Source organism: Trichosurus vulpecula, chromosome 5, assembly GCF_011100635.1.
Source record: "Trichosurus vulpecula isolate mTriVul1 chromosome 5, mTriVul1.pri, whole genome shotgun sequence".
Taxonomy (NCBI): domain Eukaryota; kingdom Metazoa; phylum Chordata; class Mammalia; order Diprotodontia; family Phalangeridae; genus Trichosurus; species Trichosurus vulpecula.
In genome coordinates, this window is record NC_050577.1 from 101,477,880 (window position 1) to 101,497,426 (window position 19,547).

Consider the following 19,547-nt stretch of genomic DNA (forward strand, 5'->3'; position numbering starts at 1 on the left):
ATTTTTATAGTTAAATGATTTTTTAAAAGGTTTCAAATTCTAAAACATTTTAAAAAGTAATGTAAATGTATGTTCCAGAACATCAGAAATATGGAGATTCCTGTTTGTGAAACAAATTGATAATTAATTGGAATCACACAGAAATTTTAATATTTCCAGTGGTAAAATTATGTGACTTGATACACAAAATCAGCCTTTTGTGGTTTTTGATGCATTAACACCAGATGTTTTCAGTGGTTTTCCAGGAAAATGAGGTGTATTTGTGCATTAACTTCCCATTGAATGAATTTTATTACCTTTTTTGTTAGTAAAATCCATCAGAAAGAGTTATTCTTGATAGTCAGTAAACAGATGCTCAAACAAATGGATTTTATTTTTAGTGTATTCTGTGTCTGCATCATATACCCTTTTCTTCGATGGCATAATAGATTCTCCCATAATGCTGGAATGTTCTTTTTTCACTCTTTTTATATGCCTGATTTCCAGTGGATCGCTTTTGACTATCTCCCAGGTCAAGTTCAAGTTGCTGTTCTTTAGGGCATATATGATGTTCACTTTGTAAGTCAACTCTGTTTCTCTTTTTTTCTTCCTTATGTAGGAATCATTAACTATTAGGTGTGGAAGGTAACTTGGAGGCTGTATAGTGGACTTATTCCTACCTGTTGCAAGAAATCTTTCTGTAGTATTTGACCAATACCATTGCTAAGTGAAGTCTTTCTGGAGTACTCCTCCTCAACACCCCCTCCGCCCCATGTATACCTATATTTATTTATTTACTTATTTTGTTCATGGTTATATAGGTACATGTGGTCTTCCCTGATAGCATCTAAGCTCCTGAAGTGAAGGGATATCACTAGAACTTAGAACAGTGCCTGATACATAATTAGTAGGTGGTAACAAATGATTGTTGATGACTGATAGCTCTCACCTTTAGAAGGTACTTCCTTAGATTTAGGTGAGACCTCCTTCCTTTTAACTCCTTAGCTTTGGAGAAATACAAAATAAATTTATTTTTTCATATGACACCTCTTCAGATATGTATAAATAGTTATATCTCCTTTTAGCATGTTTTTCAGGCTTAAGAATCTGATTTCTTTAGTTTTTATTTTTTCTGATTTAGTTTCCAGACCTTAATCCACCAGCCTCTAGATTCAACCAATCAGCAAGGATTTAATAAAAGCTAGAGAATAAAAAGACTCATTCTGGTTTGTCAGCTTCCCTTAAACGTGGTATCCAAAATTCAGATCAATGCCCTAGACTTCCTGTGTGATATGAGTGCTTTGTTTCTATAAATGTTGCCTAGGATTACTTTGATAGCAATCATATGACACTGTTGGCTCCCATGACCTTTATGCCTAAAGAAGACCTTCTGTTATACTTCTTATATGAACTGTGCCATAGCGAAAGATGTGATGATTTTGAATCCTGAATCTTGACTTTCTGTCCTTGAGTAAATCTTCCCCCTTTCTGGGTTTTACTTTCCTCATCTCTTGGGTCTCCTGTGTTTCTAAATCTTATGGTGCTTTGGAGACAAGTTAGGTTTCTTCTATCTTTGTATGTGTATGGTTGATGTTTTTTTTTTTTTAAATCAAAATGTAGGACATTATATTTTCTATGCTAAGTTTCATCAGGTTTATTCATCCTACTTTCTGTCTTGTTCTGAGATCACTTTGACTTTTTATTGTGTGACATGTTATATCTTTATCTTGGTGTTTTGTATTGTACAGATTCGATAAGCATGTCTCCCATGTTTTCATTCAATGTTTTCATTAGTGATTTGAATAGAAGAGGGGATATGGCAGTCTCCAGACATCCTGCCAGAAACATGCCTCTTTGGGTGTACTTGTTAAACTGTACTAATAGAGGCAGCTTGGTGACACAGAGCATAGAACCATGAACTTGGATTCAAGAAAACTGAAAGTCAAACCCAACCTCAGACACAAGTCTCTGAACCTGTGCCTGCCTCAGTTTCCTCATATGTAAAATGGCCGTAATAATAGCACTTTTCCAGGATTATTGTGATGATCGAATGAGATAATATTTGCAGAGTGCTTTATAAACCTTAAAGCTATTATTGTTGTTATCATCATTATCATTTAAGGCACATCTCTCTATCCTTTCCACAAAATGGTGATGAGAGGCATTGACACATTTTACTTCCAACATAAGGGTATGAGTAGCAATAATATCATGTACATTCTACTCTTAATACTATTCTGGTAGCTTGGGGCTAGCTGTAGAGAAGTACAGTAATTTTTTTGGTCAAGAAAGAATGTTGCTTTAAAATTTAAGTATCAAGACATTCCACACGAAGAACTAGGTCAAAGTGGCTGTTTCTTCTGGAATCCAGGTGGTCAGGCTTGGTTGATATTTAACATTTTGAATTATTCAATTAATATTTAAAAAACAAATATCTAACCATCACCATGGGTGGCTAGATGGCCCAATGGATAGAGCACTGGGCCTGGAGTCAGGAAGACTTCAAATTTGGCCTCAGGCACTTAATAGCTAGCTCTGACCCTGGGCAAGTCACTTAATTCTATTAGCCCCAGTTTTATCATCTGTAAAATGAGCTGGAGAAGGAAATGGCAGACCACTTTACTATCCTTGCAAAGAAAATCCCAAATGGGGTCACAAACTGTTGGACTGAAATGACTGAACAACAACAAACCATCACCATGTTACAATGATTCAAGTTAGAAGTTTCCTTTGGAATAGGTAAATAAGTAATAGTAATAATACATCATGATAAATTGCACAAATTTAGAATCCATACTCTTGTAAAGTTGGCATTTTTATGTATTATAAAAACAGTAAGAGCAGTACTTGCAATGACCCTGAGTTTAGCTTGCACAACTAGAAGACTAAGGATGACATGATATCAGAAGGCATGGTTTGCAGTGTAATACAAAAGTGAAAGGCAAGGAAGGGGGTTTATTTCATTCTCCAAGCTGCCAGGGATGGCATTTATGCTATAGCTGGTAATAAGTTATGATTTTTGAGGGTTATTAGCATGCCTGATTGCTCCTGGTTGACTTCCAAGATTCACTCAGGCTAAAATCAGGTATCTCTTGTTTTATGATGAGGAAAGGTTCTTTCAAGGAAAGGTTCTACTCTAATTACATTTCACAGAATTTCAGAGTTGTAGATGTAGCATCTAATTTCACCATAGCTGAACTAGAGTCTTCTAATTAACATTCCTAAGAAGTGCTCATCCAGCCTTTGTTTGAATATCTCTAGTGAGTGGGAACGTTTTTCCTTCCAAGGAACTCCATCCCACATTTGGATAGTTCTAGTTGTTAAGATTTTCCTTAATTCACCTAAATTTTCTAAATTTTACTGTTTTCACCTTCCACTGATTGCTGCTCCTTTTGCCAAAAGGGACCAAACAGAACAAATTAGATCTCTCAGCCACGTGGCATCCCTTCAAGTACTTGAAGACAGAGAGGGACTCTTTGCTTTTGTTTCCCCAGATCTTCCACAAAGTGCTTAATAAATGCTTCTTGACTATGTGAATAGAGGAAAGAATGATTATAACAGGTGTTGTAGAGAGAATTTGACAACATTTAGCAGCTGCTTGGGTTAATTTAAGGGAGAGGGAAGAGTCAAGGATAACTGAGAAAGATGATTGTGACTTCAGTAGAAACAGGGAAGCTTTTAGGGAGGGGGATAATTTGCATCTTGGATGTGTTGAGTTGGAGTTGTTGATAAGACTTCTTAAAAGAGTTTAGGGTTGGAATTAAGAGAGAATAGAGTTGGATATATGATTCAGGAAGTCATCTGTCTAGAGATGACAAGTTGAACCTCATGGGATCTGATGTAGAAAGAGAGAGAAAGAAGAGGGACCAAGCCTTCAGAGGAATCTATGATTAGGGGACAGGAGATGGGTCATGATCAGGAAAGAAGATTGAACAGGAATGGTCAGATAGGAAAAGAAGCAGGAGAGAATAGTGTCCTGGAAGCCAGTAGGAGAGAGAATAAGTGGAAGGAGGGAGTGGAACAGACCAGGGAGAAAAAAAGACTGAGAAAAGGTGTTTTTTAAAATTCTAGTCTAGTCTATATATTTACTGTATAGTAAATATATATAGTAAATACTGTATAGTATTAGCATCATTATTTTGGCTCAGATATCTGTGTTTTCATAGGTGTGGAAGAATTCTCCCATGTGGAAACTCCATTCATAAATTCAGAGTGACAGCTTGTCTGTTATCTATTAGAGAGTTGTCTGGGGCATTCATAGTTGGAGCGATTTGCCATTTACCATTCAGCCAATATGTCAGGTACAGGCCTTGAACCCAGGCAGGACTTCCTGACTCCAAAGTCTGCCGCCTATCTACACCACCATGCACTATCTATTTATTGCTGTCACCTGTTTTGTGGGGTCTATTTTGGTCCTCCACAGTAAATCTTTTTTGTTTTAAAATCCACATATGAAAAAAAAACTGCTGTTTTCCTTTCACTGTGCACTATATCGGTGATAGTTCATTGAGACTAGTAACACAGCAGAGATATGAACTTTGATGTAGATGATATGAGGAAATTGACTACAGAGTTGTGGAAATATAAGGACTTCCCATAAACTAGCCTCTCCTATTGGGAAGAGACAAGCTATCATTTCTGCTTGGTTAGTAAGAATAATATTTGTGAGATAAAATCTGACATAACACTTTTGCCCTTCACTTACTTCACTTACTTTTTGAAGTGTAAATGGCTTATGTTTAGCCAATATACTTGTTGTGAAATTGAATCATTTTTATGGCATGTAGAGTTAGAGCTGCTGATGTAGCTATTAGCAGATACAAAAAAAGAAACACTTCTTTGAGGCAGAGGATGCTTGAAGACAGGGGGTACTCTGTGGGTTATAGAAGCATTTCTATTTGCTTGTACTACATTAAACCACGTGTGACGTGTGTGCCCAGACCCTGGGATGTGTGTTTTTTGGGCGAGCTCATGACTAATAATAAATAATAAAAACATTTGCAAATATTTGCAAAGTCCTTTACAACAGCCATGGGAGATAGATGCTATTATTGCCTTTATTATACAGATAGGGATACCGAGTCATACGGTGATTAAAACTTGCTCAGTGTTACATGTCTGTTAAGTGTCTGAGGCTGTCTTTGAAATGGTGCCTTTATGACTCCAGGTTCAGTGCCTCTGTAAGTGACTGCTAACATTTATATAACAGTCACTGCACAAGCGATAGAACCAGCCACAAATTCATTTTGGGGGGTGGGGAGGGTCTTAGGGAAAGCAGGTCATAATATATCACAGGACTATGGATTTAGAATTGGGAGGTCCCTACAAGACTCTCTAGTCAGTTTATAGATGAGGGAACTGAGGCCCAAAGATGTAAGTGCCTTGCCTAAGGTTACATGGATAGTAAATGATGAAGAGGCAGGAAATAACTACTATTACTACTACTACTGCTACTGCTACTACTACTAATGATAATAATAACAATTAGCCTTTATGTAACACTTTAAGATTTGCAATGTGCTTTGCTTATGTTAACTTCTGTGATGAATGGCAGTTGAACCCGGGCTGTCTTTTTGATAATGACCTGTGATCTCTGGCTCAGGAGTAGGGAAGAACCAGCACTATACCTTCCATGCTCTTTAGGGGTGTGTGTGTTCTGAAATTCAACACACATGAAAAGGATCATTTCCAAATACATACAATAGACTTCCAGAAAAAACTTTGATAGGAGACTGTGAAGCTTCATTTCATAGTCTTCGCTGAATAGCCAATGGGGTCTGTGACACACAAAAAAGTTTATGGACCCTCGAAGGAGATGTCTAGCATGTCGGGTAGACCCTCTGTGAATCAAGTGTGGAATATGAATGAGAATCTTATAGAATGATGAGGCATGCGTAGGTGGCATTTTTCCCCACAGGGTTTTGTGAGAGGGTAGCCATATCAATAAGATCACAGATTGAGCCACTAAAATAATGATAGCTAGCATTTATATAGCATTTGAAGCTTTGTAAAGCCCCCTTTATAAATATTATCTTTTATCCCAACTGTCTTGGCTATGGATATTTTCTCTGGTTGTTGCCCGTGCCTGGAATACTCTCTCTCCTCAACTCTGCCTACTGACTTCCCTGACTTTCTTTAAGTGTCATCTAAAATTTCATCTTTTACGGGAAGCCTTTCCTAGCCCCTCTTAATTCTAGCGACTTCCCTCTGTTAATTATTTCATATTTATCCTGCGTATAGCTTATTTGTATGTGTTTGTTTGCATGTTGTCTCCCTTATTAGATTGTAAACTCCTTGAGGACAGGGACTATCTTTTGAATCAGTTTGGGTCCCTAGTGCTTAGCACAATAAACTCTAAGTAAATGCTTATTGGTTGATTGATTTAGTGTATATATTTATTTGCATGATGTCAGGGACTGTTTTTTGCCTCTTTTATCCCCAGCACTTAGCCCAGTGCCTGGCACTTAGTAGGCAGATGTTTGTGCATTGATCTCAAAGGAGCTTACACTCTATTATGGGACAGATGGGTGGGACAAATACTGTCCAGGGCCAACAGGTATCTCTCAATAAATACCATAAGAGGGGTGGCAAATATGAGTTTAGAGGAAAGAGAAATCACCGTCATCTGTGTTGATTCATGAAGAAGGTCGCATTTGAAGTTGACTCATCTGAGGTTGGGTAGAATTTTGATGGGTAGAAATAATGAATAAGGCCATTCCAGTGGGGGGGGGGCGGGAATGGCACAAGAAAAGGCATGGATGTGGGAAAGTACAGTGTCTTATTTAGCTAAACATGTACAAGATAATTTGAAGAAGGGAAGAACACCCCCTTCTGGGCATTAGTCATAGCAGTGGGCATGAGGTGGTAACTAAACTGGAGCTTGAAGGAAGCTTGAAGACAACTAAGGATTTAGAGAGGAATACATTGTAGGCACAGGGCACAGAGTATATAAAGGTGTAGAGGTAGGGAATGGGATGCCTTTTAAGACCAACCAGCAGGCCACTGTGGCTGGAACATAGAGTTGGTCTTCAGATGGAGTTGGTGAGCCATTCACTTTGGACTAAGTGTACATAGCATGAGAACATCGGTAGATACCATTGGTAAGGTAAGATAGGACTGCGTGTGGAGGGCCCTGAACACCAATCTAAAAAGTTTTGACTCAGTCCCACAGGAAACTAATATCTTTTGAAGGATTTAAAGTTGGAGAGCGACGTGAGCAGATCAGTATTTCAAGAAGATGAATTTGTCACTTCTATGCAGGGTAGAGGAGAAGGGGAGACAAACCAGGGAGGAGGTTTTTATGACATTTGACCTTATTTTCTAAACAGAGGCAGTATGATTGCAGTAGAGATAGAAAGGAAGGGGTACATTTGAAGGGCTTTTCAAAGGAAAACTTGACAGGACTCAATGAATGATTGTGTTAGAGTTAGTAGAAAGGGAGGGATTGAAGATAAATCGAAGTGACAAGAAAAATGGTGATATTGACCAAAATGGAAAACCTGGGAGGAGGACCTGGTTTGGCAGGGGGCAGAAGAGAGGTTTGGCAGGGAATGATTTTAGTTATAAACTAGGAGTTTGAAGCACTGTCAGGACCTTTGGATTGAAATCTCAGTCAGGTGGTTGGGGAATGATGTCTGATTGAAAATAGAGATTTCGCTTTACTAGGACCATCCTAGTTCATGAACAATTGTGCAGAAGATTCTCATTTAATAAGTTAATTTCTTTCAAAAGACAGCTTAGAGAAGGGTCTCTTGCTAAATATTTCAGATAGACATTTATTTAATTTATTTTACTCAAAAGCCTGGTTTTTGTTTTTTTTTAGCTATCATTAACACATCTGTCAAAGAAGGAGCACAGGCAGCATAGTTAGTAGAACCAAGTGGTTTCTGAATCTGAGTTGCCTGATATTCTTCAGAAATGAAGTACAAAAGAAAGTCACTAGTATTGAATTTGAATTTATGCTTTTAAAGACTAAAACCTTGCTTTTAAAAATTATAACCATTTTTGAGGAAAAAGCAATTGAGAAATGGGTAATGTATTTCTGCTCTCCACATTACCTATACCGGACATAATTCGACCTCATTGATGACATTAACATTATTGGAAACATGAATGCATTGTGCTGTTGAATATGAGACTAACATTAAGTTTTGTAGGGATTTTGTTTCTATATTTAGTGGCCCTGGGTGGCTGTATTTTTGAAATTCTTTTGTCTTTTTTTTCTCAAATAATTTTTTGGACTATTCCCAGTCTGTTAGGTGTCACTTCTTACTATTATGTATCCACCTATTTCTAGGAGGGCCTTCCTGCATTTTCTAATATGTTTCTTCTAGTTTGCTGTTAGCTGGAAAATACTTAAAATAAGAGTACGTAGGCTTTAAGTTAAGGCCTGGGGGCTCTCCTGTGAGTATGGAATCATAGAATCTCTAGAGTTGGTAAATGAAGCATGGTGTAGTGGAAAGGATACTGGCTTTTTAGTTAGAAGGCCTGGGTTTAAATCTTGACCTTGGTATTTTACTACCTACTACCCTTGGGACCAACTTGTTTCACCTTTTCAGTCCTCCTCATCTGTATGATGAAGGAGTTTGGCTTAGAGGAAAGAAAATACAGCAATTCTTTATAGGATTGTAGAGTTAGCAAAGGAAAGGATCTCAGAGATCAGTTTCTTCCTTTCCTCCATACATGACCTCTAGATATACTAAATTGAACAAACATTTGTTAAGCATGTATTGTTCAAGGCCTTGTGGTAGGTGTTGGGTATTCTAAAGACAGAAATGGAAAGGAAAAAACATACACTCAGTGTCTGTCCCCAAAGGAGCTTAAGTATGCTGGGGGACCCCACAAGTCATTAATTGTACATGTACCTGTAGAAAATAATTTGAGAAAAGGAAGAGCACCCCCTTCCTGGGTATCAGGAAAGGCTTTGTTTATGAGGTGGTAACTACAGTGGAGCTTTGAAGGAAGCTAAGAAGTTAGCGACGGAGATATTTTAGGCACAGGGCCCAGAGTGTGCCAACGCAAAGAGGCAGGGGATTGAATGCTTTCCAAGGAATAGCTAGCAGGCCAATATGACTGGAATGGAGAATTGGTCTTCAGAGGTCTTTACAGAAGACTTACAATTTAAGAAGAGATTTGCATAAGTAGAAAAACTGATAAAACAAACCATAATGGATAGAAAAACACAAAGGGAGTTGTTGTTTGTCCCTCATTCTCGGAGGACCATGACATTGGAAGTTAATGCCATGACTTGTAAGTGAATTGGATTTGAGTGAGGGAGGGCTGTGCAAAGTCACCAGCCTTACTCTTTCCTCCAGGGTCATCTGGGTCCAGTGGCCAGATATAGATCAGGATGACTGGAGATAGCCCAGGATGCAGTGGGAGACCTTGGCTTTCTTAAGTTAAGGTCTGTCCCAGGTCTCAAGAGTGGGGAGAAGAGAGAGAGATTATAGTAACGAGTTTTTAAAAAAATAGGATGATGGAGCATAATGCTCCAAAAAACTGCTAGCTTTTTTTAAATTACCCAATGTTGCTTTAAATTGTTAAATTTAAAGTGAACAGGTAAAACCTGATAACAGTATCTATATTCAGTGCAATATTCCATCCATTTCTATTTTATATTAAAAACACCCTCCAAATTAGGCCGATTCTAGGTAAATGTTATATAAAAAACCACCTTATTTGAAAAATGCAAAGCATATTACAATTTATAATGTATAAAATCTACCAGAGCCAACAGATGAAATTTGTTTCCTAAATGCCATCACATTGAAATGAAAATGTAAATATATTCATTACAATGTGTCAGCAGTATGACGACCAAAAAAGTTTGGCTTTTAATGTGTATCTCAGGAGGATTTGTCAGGCAACACAGTTCAGTGAGTCCTTCTGACTTAATTACTGGTTCAAGTTTACTGAAGTTCTGCCTAATCAAGAGTTGCCTTAAAATGTACAACACAATGTGTGATCCTGGGAAAGCTAAGAAGATGATTGTATCTCTTCAGCAATGAACCATGAAATTGAATTCCCCGCTCTTCAAGTAGTTTTTGTTTCTTGCCCTAAACCCTGTCCCCGGTTTCCCCCCTAAATGTCAGGGGTCCCATGCCATTCCACTGTTGCCTATCTCAAACATGAGAAAGATGTGATTGGAACAGCAAGGTGGCACAGTGAATAGAGAACCAACCTTGGAGTCAGGAGGACCTGAGTTCAAATTTGGCCTCCAACACTTGACACTTACTAGCTCTGTGACTCTGGGCAAATCACTTAGTCCCAATTGCCTGGCAAAAAAAAATCTCATATTCATGGAAGAGGGGATGGGGTGCTAGACTTGGTATCAGGAAAGAACTAGGTTCAAATCCCTTCAAAGATACTAACTAGCTGAGTTGACTCTAGGAAAGTCAACTTACTCGCCCTCAGGCCCAGCTCCTTATATATAAAATGAAGGGATTGGATTAGATGCCCTCTATAGTCTCTTCTATCTCTGTATCTGTCATTCTTATGATTCTTATAACACCTCCAGGAAGTAATTACCCATTTATATCAATTTATCAATTTATATCATTTATCAGTTATACCCATTTCACAGATTCATAAGCTGAGAATTTTTGACTTGACAGTGCTGATACAACTAATGTCAGAAGCTAAGTCTCCTCTGATTCCAAGTCCAATACACTTTACCCTGAAATCCACACTTAGTTGTAGAAAGGATTGTTTTTTCATAAAGTAAGACTGTTCTATTCAATAGGACATATTTTCTGTTCCCACAGGGGTGGGGAACCTGTGGACTTGAGGCCACACGGGTTGCCCTTTGACTGAATCCAAACTTCAGACAGAATAAATCCTCTTAATAAAAGAATTTGTTCTGTAAAACTTGAACTCAGTCAAGAGGCAGCACCCAAGGACCTAGAAGGCCACATGTGTCCTCTAGGCCACAGGTTCCCCACTCCAGAATACTTAATGCTACACATATTCAAAGTATGGATGGATCCCATAGGAACCTGTGGATTCCCAGATGGATGTCCCATAGAAATCTAAAACTCATCATTTCTAAAACAAAGCTCCAATAAAACTTTTTTCCACCTTTTTTTTCAAACTTGCCTGTTTTTGTTGAGGGTTCTTTTATCCTATAAATCACTCAGGTTTCAAATCATGGCATCATCTTCAACTCCTCATTCTTACCCCACATATCCAGTCGGTTGACAGATCTTACCATTTCTACTTCCATAACATCTCTTACATTTGTGCCTTTCTCTCTGCTTTAAAGCCACAACCTAGTTAAGGTTGTCATCATCGTTCAGGAAACTAGACTTTTGTAATAGTTTCCTAATAGGTTTCCCTACCTCATGTCTCTTCTCCCTCCAGTCCATCCTCCATGCAGCTTCAAAAGTGACTTTCCTAAAGCAGAAATCAGACTCTTATCGGCTCTTAACTCTGTTGATCATTTCCATTTTTTCCTGTGTGTGTTGTTTATTATACATAATTGTTTGCATATGTCTCCCCATTATGTGAGCTCCTTGAGAGCAGGGACTGAGAGCAGCCTGATGCATACGTAGTAGGCACCTATTAGGAGGAGGGCTTGTTGCCCTGCCTCCTTCTTCCTCCTTTATTCTATAAACTCCAGTGGCTTGAGCTTTATAAGGTGAACTTATTACCTCCAGGACCAAATAGACTCTTTTAAAGTTCTTCACAGCCTGGTCCCTACCCTACCTTTCCCTCCTTATAAAATTCTCTCTTTCCCACAATTTATGGTCCAGTAAAACAGGTCTTCTTACTGTTCCTCAAACGTGACATTCTGTCTTCTATCTCTGGGTCTCGCTTTTTCTATGTGCCTTGAATGAATTCCCTTGTTGCTGCTTCTTGTAATTCCTGGTTTCCTTTAAGCTCCTTTAAATGCTACCTTCTGCATGTGGCCTTTCCTGGTTCTTCCTTCCTGACCCCCGACTTTTCTCCCCTCAGTCACTAGTGCCTTCTCCTTCAAGGTTAACTTGTGCATATTTTCTATGTTTTGCACGGTAAAAAAAAAAAAATTATTTTAGTGGGCAGCTAGGTAGTACAGTGGATAGAGCCAGGAAGACTTGAGTTCAAATTTGTCCTCTTATCAGCTGTGGGACCCTATACAAGTCCCTTGACCACTGTTTGCCTCAATTTCCTCACCTGTAAAATTGGGATAATAATAACACCTACCTCCTAGGGTTGCTGTGAAGGTCAAATGAAATCATATGTGGAAAGTGTTTAGCATAGTATCTGACATCATTATGACAAGCCTACAAAGTCTCTTTAGTGAAACTATATTAATATGAAAGAGATTATTTTAACCATCGGTATTGCTAAAACAATGTAGATGAAACAATCATTGCACAGATTATGACATGAAGTTTGTTTGGTAGCCAGTTGAATCAGTACAGCTTTCTGTGCACACCCAATAAACATTACAGATGGATAATGATTTGGGCCCAAATTGAGGAGAATGAGAACATTGGGCTTGATTTTGAAAATGGCGCTGTGCTTTCTAGCATCCCAAGCTGCCCACATCTATGCAAGGCTTATTTCTGGAACATCAGTGTTCTCCTCATGATGTTACATGAAGCATCATGATTTCAGGAAATTTTAAATGACAACTTAATGGGTAAATAGAAAGATGGAGGGTGGTCATAAGTAGGCTGTAGTATGTTACTAGTGATGATTTCTGTGCAGAAAGTGATATTAAGAGACATCATCAAGGGAATGTCTGGGGAAAGGGGGAGATGATCATAGATAGGTAGTGGAAGGATCAATCCTAGATCCAAATCCTGGTTCTGCTCTTTACTACTACCCATGTGATCTTGGGCAAGTCACTGAACTTTTATTGCCCAATTATGAATTGTAATCAGTGTTATCTTTTTAGCTTATAGACGTCGAAAGGGGAAAAAATATTCAGAAAAACTTGTTCAGTCATTTCTGTCATTTCTGACTCTTCGTGACCCCATTTGGGGGGTCTCCTGGCAAAGATACTGGAGTGGTTTGCCATTTCCTTCTCCAGCTCATTTTACAGATGAGGAAACTGAGGCAAACAGAGTTACATGACTTGCCTAGGGTCACTTACCTAGTAAGTGACCGAGAACAAATTTTAACTTAGGAAGACCAGTCCTGACTCCAGGCCTGGCAGCACTCTATCCATTGAGATGCCTACCTGCCTCATGAAAGACCTTACATTGTATTAATTACTTTTTTTTAAAAAAAAGTATCTCCAGAGGAACTATGGACCCTTGCATGTATTGAACCTTTGTGTAGCAAAATAGCTTCTTGTACAGTATTTTCATATGATTAGGAATAGGGCTTGGACCTGGCATTTTATTTATGTAGGAAGCTCCTTAGGAGGCAGGTAGATGGCTTAGGGCAGGGGCTGTCCAAAATGTGGTCCCCTGCAGTGCGATTTATGCGGCCTGCCTGCAAGCATAGAAATTTACATACATGCTTTAGTAAAGGAAGCCAAGCTACCGCGGAGCTCTCACTAAAATGTCAAATCAAAATATATTGTCTAATGTTTCAATAAAAACCTCAGGTTGGACAGCCCTGGCTTAGGGGATAGAGCGCTGGGTTTGGAGTCAGGAAGAACTGAGTTCAAAACTGGCCTCAGACACTTATTGGTTATGTGACCTTAGGCAAGTCACTTAACTTCTGTTAGCCTTAATCCATTAAAGAAGGAAATGGCAAACCACTCCAATATTTTTGCCAAGAAGACTCCATGGACAATATGATCAATGGTGTTGAGAAGAGCTGAACATGATTGAACAAGTAAGTAAAGAAGTAAGAACAAGTAAATAAGCTCCTGGTGAGGGACTTCTCCCAATGCAGCTCTGCAGCTCTCTGCAACTTATATTATTAGAGTTGCTAGAGGTCCAAGGGACTTGCCAAGGGTCACTCATCCATTATTTAGTAGAGATGAGACTTGAATTCAGGTCTTACCTTGGTCCAGAGCCAGCTTTTGATCCACTGCTTCTACATAATCAAGTACATGCCGTGTGTGTGTGTGTGTGTGTGCGCGCGCGCGCGCGCGCACACACAAATATTTGACTTTATTGATATAAGGTGGTCTCTTTGAGGAAACTCCTACCAAAACAGGTCCACTTTTCTTCAGTTTACACTCTTAGTTGCCAGGGGACAATGAGAGGTTACATGACTTTCCCAGGGTCTCACAAACATATCAGAAGAGGGTCTTGACCCTTAGGCCAGCCTTCTTTGCCATCAGTCAGCTTACTATGTGCTAGGCCACTAGGTTAACCATCATCGATACAAGGAAAGTAAAAAACATGCTCTCTGCCCGTGGAGTTCTCATTCTAATGAATGAATTTCACTGATAATTATATTGTGAAGAAACTACACAAATTTCTGTTAGTTGCAAATTCTATGGATTAAAAACAATTTTAAAAAGCTGTTGATTGATTCTCAGAAAGCTGTCTTGAAAATGTAAAATAAAGTAAAGACCCTTGGAAGCAATTTTGTTTATCATGTTTTAGAATAAGCCATTGATTGGGAAGCATAATATTTTTTCCAGTTTTATGAGATGTCAGCATGCTCTGTGATCCTAATAGCTGGATAAACCGATTAGGCTTTACTTAGATGATGCAAATGTCCTGAAATATTTCTAACTTGAAAGTAATGCTTAGAACAGAATTTACAAAGAACTTTGGATTCTCAGAAAATTCCCTAGCTATATAGATAAGGAGACTGAGACTATTGTCAAAATATTTTGGAGATACCCTGTTTTCCAGATCTGATGCCTAATAAGCAGGCTGTGCTGTGAGCTTGGCATAACAATAATCTTTTGCACTCAAGGTGAGCAGAGTGTATTGTTGGCACCAGCACCAGGTGTTCACTGAAGGATTTAGCTTCCTCTGTTTCCCAGGGCCATCAGTCACATGTTCACAGCCACTGACAGGTACTGTACTCCTGTTCCTGTCACAGAGCTCTGGTTCTGTACCTGGCAGGGTGGCCATGACCCCCAAGACAATGACTGTTCCCACTGGACCCAAGAATGCTTGTATTGTCCTAAGAAATGCAACCATGAGAAATATCTCAAGATCTAAGAATGATTGTGTTGTGGGTCAACCCCTTTCATGTATATAAGAGGCCCCAGCCTTAGTAACCTTAAGCCCTCCTTTGGGGCAGGGTGGGGGTTTCCAATATGCATACATCATTTTCTTCACTGTGAAATTAATTAAACTTCTGTTTGTGTCCTGATTCTTCTGTCTCTAGCCTGCTGTTTGTTTGGCTCCAGCCACCCACAGTTTAGAAATCGGTTCTGCTCCAGTTGACACTGTGAAGGTACTTCTGAGGAAGTGATTCTGTATCTTTTACAGAACTATTTGACTCAGTAGTATTAAACTGGTAGGCAGCTTCTGGCCATCAAAATTTACCTTGCTTTGGAGAGGAGGAAAAGAAGGAGGGGGAAAGGGAGAGGAAGAAGGGGAGGGAAAGGATGAGCCGAATTACCCAACCAGCTGGGGCCCTTTCAGGCAGCTCAGTCTACTCACAGTTTGCGTTTGCCCTTCATTTTCAAAGAGTACCATGGCATCAGTGACATAACTTTCAGTTGACTTGGATTTGAGGGAGGGAGGGCTGTGCAAGGTCACCAGCCTCACTTTCTCCTCTAGAGCCATCTGGGTCCAGTGGCCTGATATGTGTCAGGACTCCTGGAGATGGCCCAGGATGCAATGTGAGACCCTGGCCCTTTTAGGCTCACTTAACTTGTGGTTTGCTGGCTAGATTTCTTTCTTTCTCTTTCCTTCCTTTCTTCCCTTTCCTTCCTTTCTTCCCTTTCCTTCTTTTCTTTCCTTTCCTTTTCTTTCCTTTTCTTTTCTTTCCTTTCCTTCTTTTCTTTCTTTTCTTTTTTTGTCTTTTCTTTTCTTCTTTTCTTTTTTCTTTCTTCCTCAAAACCTTATACGCAGTTAACTCTGATTGGACCACAATAGGTCCATGCCCAAGCTCCACTTAATGGCTGTCATTTGGGCACTCCTGCCTTATAGTGAATGTCCATGGTAACTATTTCTTTTTGGAACAGCAACTCTGAGGGTCTTTCCCTCCCAGCTTGATATTTTTTTTCCAAACTAAAGGGGCCACCCATTGACTCACTTTTTTTTGGGGGGGGGGAGAAGAAAGAAACCTTTATTCAAATAAATAAATCCATCAAGACATGGCCATTCAAAGTTTAGTTGGTAAAGGTAATAAGAGCTTCTCCTACATTGCCCGGGTGTTCCCCAAACTCCATTCTGCTGCTGCCCTCAAGATTTCCATCCCTGTCATTATGAGTTCCAGATCTTCCTTCTTGACTGTAACTTTTGCCAGTTGTTTGTCCCGCTCCTGCTTGGCCTTCTCCTCCCGGGACTGCTGGTGTCCAATAACAGACATCGCAGTCTCCAGGTTGGTGCTCTGGATCTCTTTCTCTTCTGCATAGTCAGTCACTTGTTCCAGGTCGGCCACGCCACTGTCATGTTTCCGCGGCTTCTCCGGTGGCCGCTCGGGGCCACTAGGTTTGGTCTCTAGTTCCAGTTCTACATCACCCTTGGTCACCATCTCATCCCAGCCACGCTGCCTCCCACACGCTACGTCTTTTCAGCGACTTACCGACCCACTTCCTAAAGAGGGTGTCTCCTTACTCTAAATAAGTACAGGAAAAGGCTAGGGCCTAAAAGGGCCAGGGTCTCCCATTGCATCCTGGGTCCTCTCCAGTCATCCTGATGAATATCAGGTCACTGGATTCAGATGGCTCTGGAGGAGAAAGTGAGGCTGGTGACATTGCACAGCCCTCCCTCACTCAAATCAAAGTCAACTGCAAGTCATGTCATCATTTGCCTGATGTCATGGTCCTCTTTGAGAATGAAGGACAACACAACAGTTAAATTGGTATCTTCATTTGAGAAATACATTAGAATTCTTCTATCATAGCTAACTTTCTTATTGATTATGCTAAGCAAAATATGCAGTTTTCTTATTTTTTTGTTAAAATTTGAGTTGTCAGAATCCAGGTGTAATATATTTTGCTTCAAACTAGCGTTCTTTCTCCTTAAAAATCTTTCTTTGTGGGGAGAGGGACAAAGATGGGGATGTGGATACCTGGTATCAGGTTGTGTCTTTGCCAGTTGGGGAAAAAATAGTGCAGATGAAATTGTAAAGTGAGCTTTTGACCTGGATCATGTAAGGTACCTAAAGGCGTTGATGGCAACAGGGCCCCTCCAGGAAGGAGAGAGCAGTTTTACCTGTCTGGTAGTTACTCTGTCAGCTCTAGTAGACAAGAAGTTGAGTTTCAGAAGGAACGAATGGATGGGTTTCAGAGGTCCACAGGTCAGAGGATTAGTGAAAAAAGACATAAACTCAACTCATTCTCCAGAATGTTCCACCTTCCCCTAATTGCCTTCTTCACCTGGGAATAACTCCTTTCTCTTTAGACCTGCACACTGATTGGTGAATCTCCCTACCCAAGATTGCCTTTTCATTTATTTATTTATTTATTTATTTTTTGAGGAGCCCAAGCCATGATGTTCTCTTCACCCTCAGCTCACTTCATTCTTTGGACTGTTCACCTTCTATCCACGTGAGGATATTCTCATTCCCCTTGTAGCGCCTCTTTATACTTTGTTTTCTCCTATTAGAATGTAAGAGATATGGGAGTAGAGGCCATTTTGTTTTCCTGTATTTATATACAAGAACTGTTTACTGGTTAGGTTAGAAATTATTATCTAAGGAGTCAGAGATAGCTGCTCTTTTGAACTAAGAATTTGCATCAGACATGGGCCCAAATACTCCTGAGTGCAGCTTGAACCAGGTTAAAATGTAGTTCCTATCTGATTTTAATGCGTTAATATATCAATAAGAAAAGAAATATCCAAATATATATGTGGTTTTCTAAGTCAATATACAGCTTATTGGGATCCTCAATAAAGTTTAGTTTCGCCTTGTATTTGGCACCATTCCCCTTCTTGAGTTCAAATCTGGCCTCGGACACTTACTACCTGGGTGACCTTGGGCAAGTTACTTAACCCTGTTTGCCTCAGTTTCCTCATCTGTAAAATGGGCTGGAGAATGAAATGGCAAACCACTGTATCTTTGCCAAGAAAGCCCCAAATGGGATTACAAGGAGTAGGACAGGACTGGAAAACAACTGAGCTTGTGAGGATAATAAGGGACGCTGGGGCTATAAGAGGGAGTAGGGTAAAGTGACATTTGTTTGCTTGCATTTGATCATTTGGGGGAAAAACATATGAAAAGCACCTTGTCACAGAAGAATGTATGGTGTAATATTGCTGTAATTATGCTCATGGATAAAATAATATGAACAAGTATTTATCTTCGAACATTTTAAGCAAGTGCTTATATAGAACAGTGAAGAAGATATGAAAACTGACAGCGTATTTTTATATTATAATTCCAGGAAATGCTTGCAAAATCCCTTGGAAAACGTGTGCAGATGTGGTATTTAAGGGAAGAATTTTAAGGAGTTGTATATAGCACTGTGATTTTTTTCAATGAATCTCAGAAACTGAAGGAGCTTATTTTATTTTTTTTCTACAGCGTGGAACAATTTATCATTATAAGCAGAAAAGGAACCTATTTTTTAATGATAGCATGTACATAGAGGAATGAGTATAATTTACAGTTGCAATGAAAATATTTTTATTTGTAACCTCCAGTGAGTACTTGTGTGTATATATTTGTGTGGAATCCATTTTAAATTTAGTTACACACTTAACTAAGGAACATGAAAATGAAATAGAAATTGGAAGAAAATAAATTATTTTAATAGTACATCATAACCACAAGTGTAAATACCAGCATACTGTTTTCCTCTACAGTCAGAATTTTGTTATTAGTAAAATGGCACTTAAAAAAAAACCTTTATAAATTGATAAGTATATGAGATAACAAATGTACTACTATGAACTCTTGAGGAGTGAAAGTTCCTGTGGTTTTTTTGGGTAAAAGGAAGTTTTTCTTCTGTTTACAGTTACAAGCATCCTTATGGTGATGTTGAATATACACTTTGTAGCTAAAATAATCAGGAAAGAATAGCTTTCAAAAGGTCTCCTGTGTTTTTTCTTTATATTAAACTATAATGGAATAAGCCCATTCTTGATAAATGCTCTTTGTAACTAAGGTTTCCCCCCTCTAAATCTCCATTAGAAAGTATTGCAGTTTTATGCTGCATTCAGTTATGCTATAATTTGCATAATGTTGATTGGAAGTGGTTGGATGTAAAAATGTAAATTGGATTTAGCAATCAAAAAGGCTGACATGAGTTGGTAATTTTTTTTGAATTTAGAAAAAAATTTTATGAACTGTAAAATATGTGGGAAGTGAAAAATACATTAGTTTAATAAAGCCTGCAGTAAAGGGAGGCTAGCATAATAACAGGAAGACTTTTAAAAAAAATTCATGCATTCATTTTACAGTAAGCATTACAGAATTAATGAAATATCCTGTACTTTGAATATATATATATATTTGCCATAGTATTTTGGGAGAGAACTTTTTTTGAATATTTTACCATTGGAAATATAAGCAAATAATTTGATGTCTTTCTTGAAGGATAAAGAAAA

General features: G+C 38.9%; 1 protein-coding gene across 1 annotated transcript; it reads right to left on the bottom strand.

Moving 5' to 3' along the window:
- Positions 1–16,191: 16,191 nt before the first annotated feature.
- LOC118850632 (huntingtin-interacting protein K-like) lies at positions 16,192–16,527 on the bottom strand. Its single transcript, XM_036760184.1, has one exon. It carries the CDS (start codon positions 16,525–16,527, stop codon positions 16,192–16,194), a length of 336 nt encoding a protein of 111 aa, XP_036616079.1.
- Positions 16,528–19,547: the final 3,020 nt, after the last annotated feature.

Bases quoted from the DNA above. Each gene is read 5' to 3' on its own strand.
- LOC118850632 (XM_036760184.1), bottom strand. From the start codon at position 16,527: ATGGTGACCAAGGGTGATGTAGAACTGGAACTAGAGACCAAACCTAGT.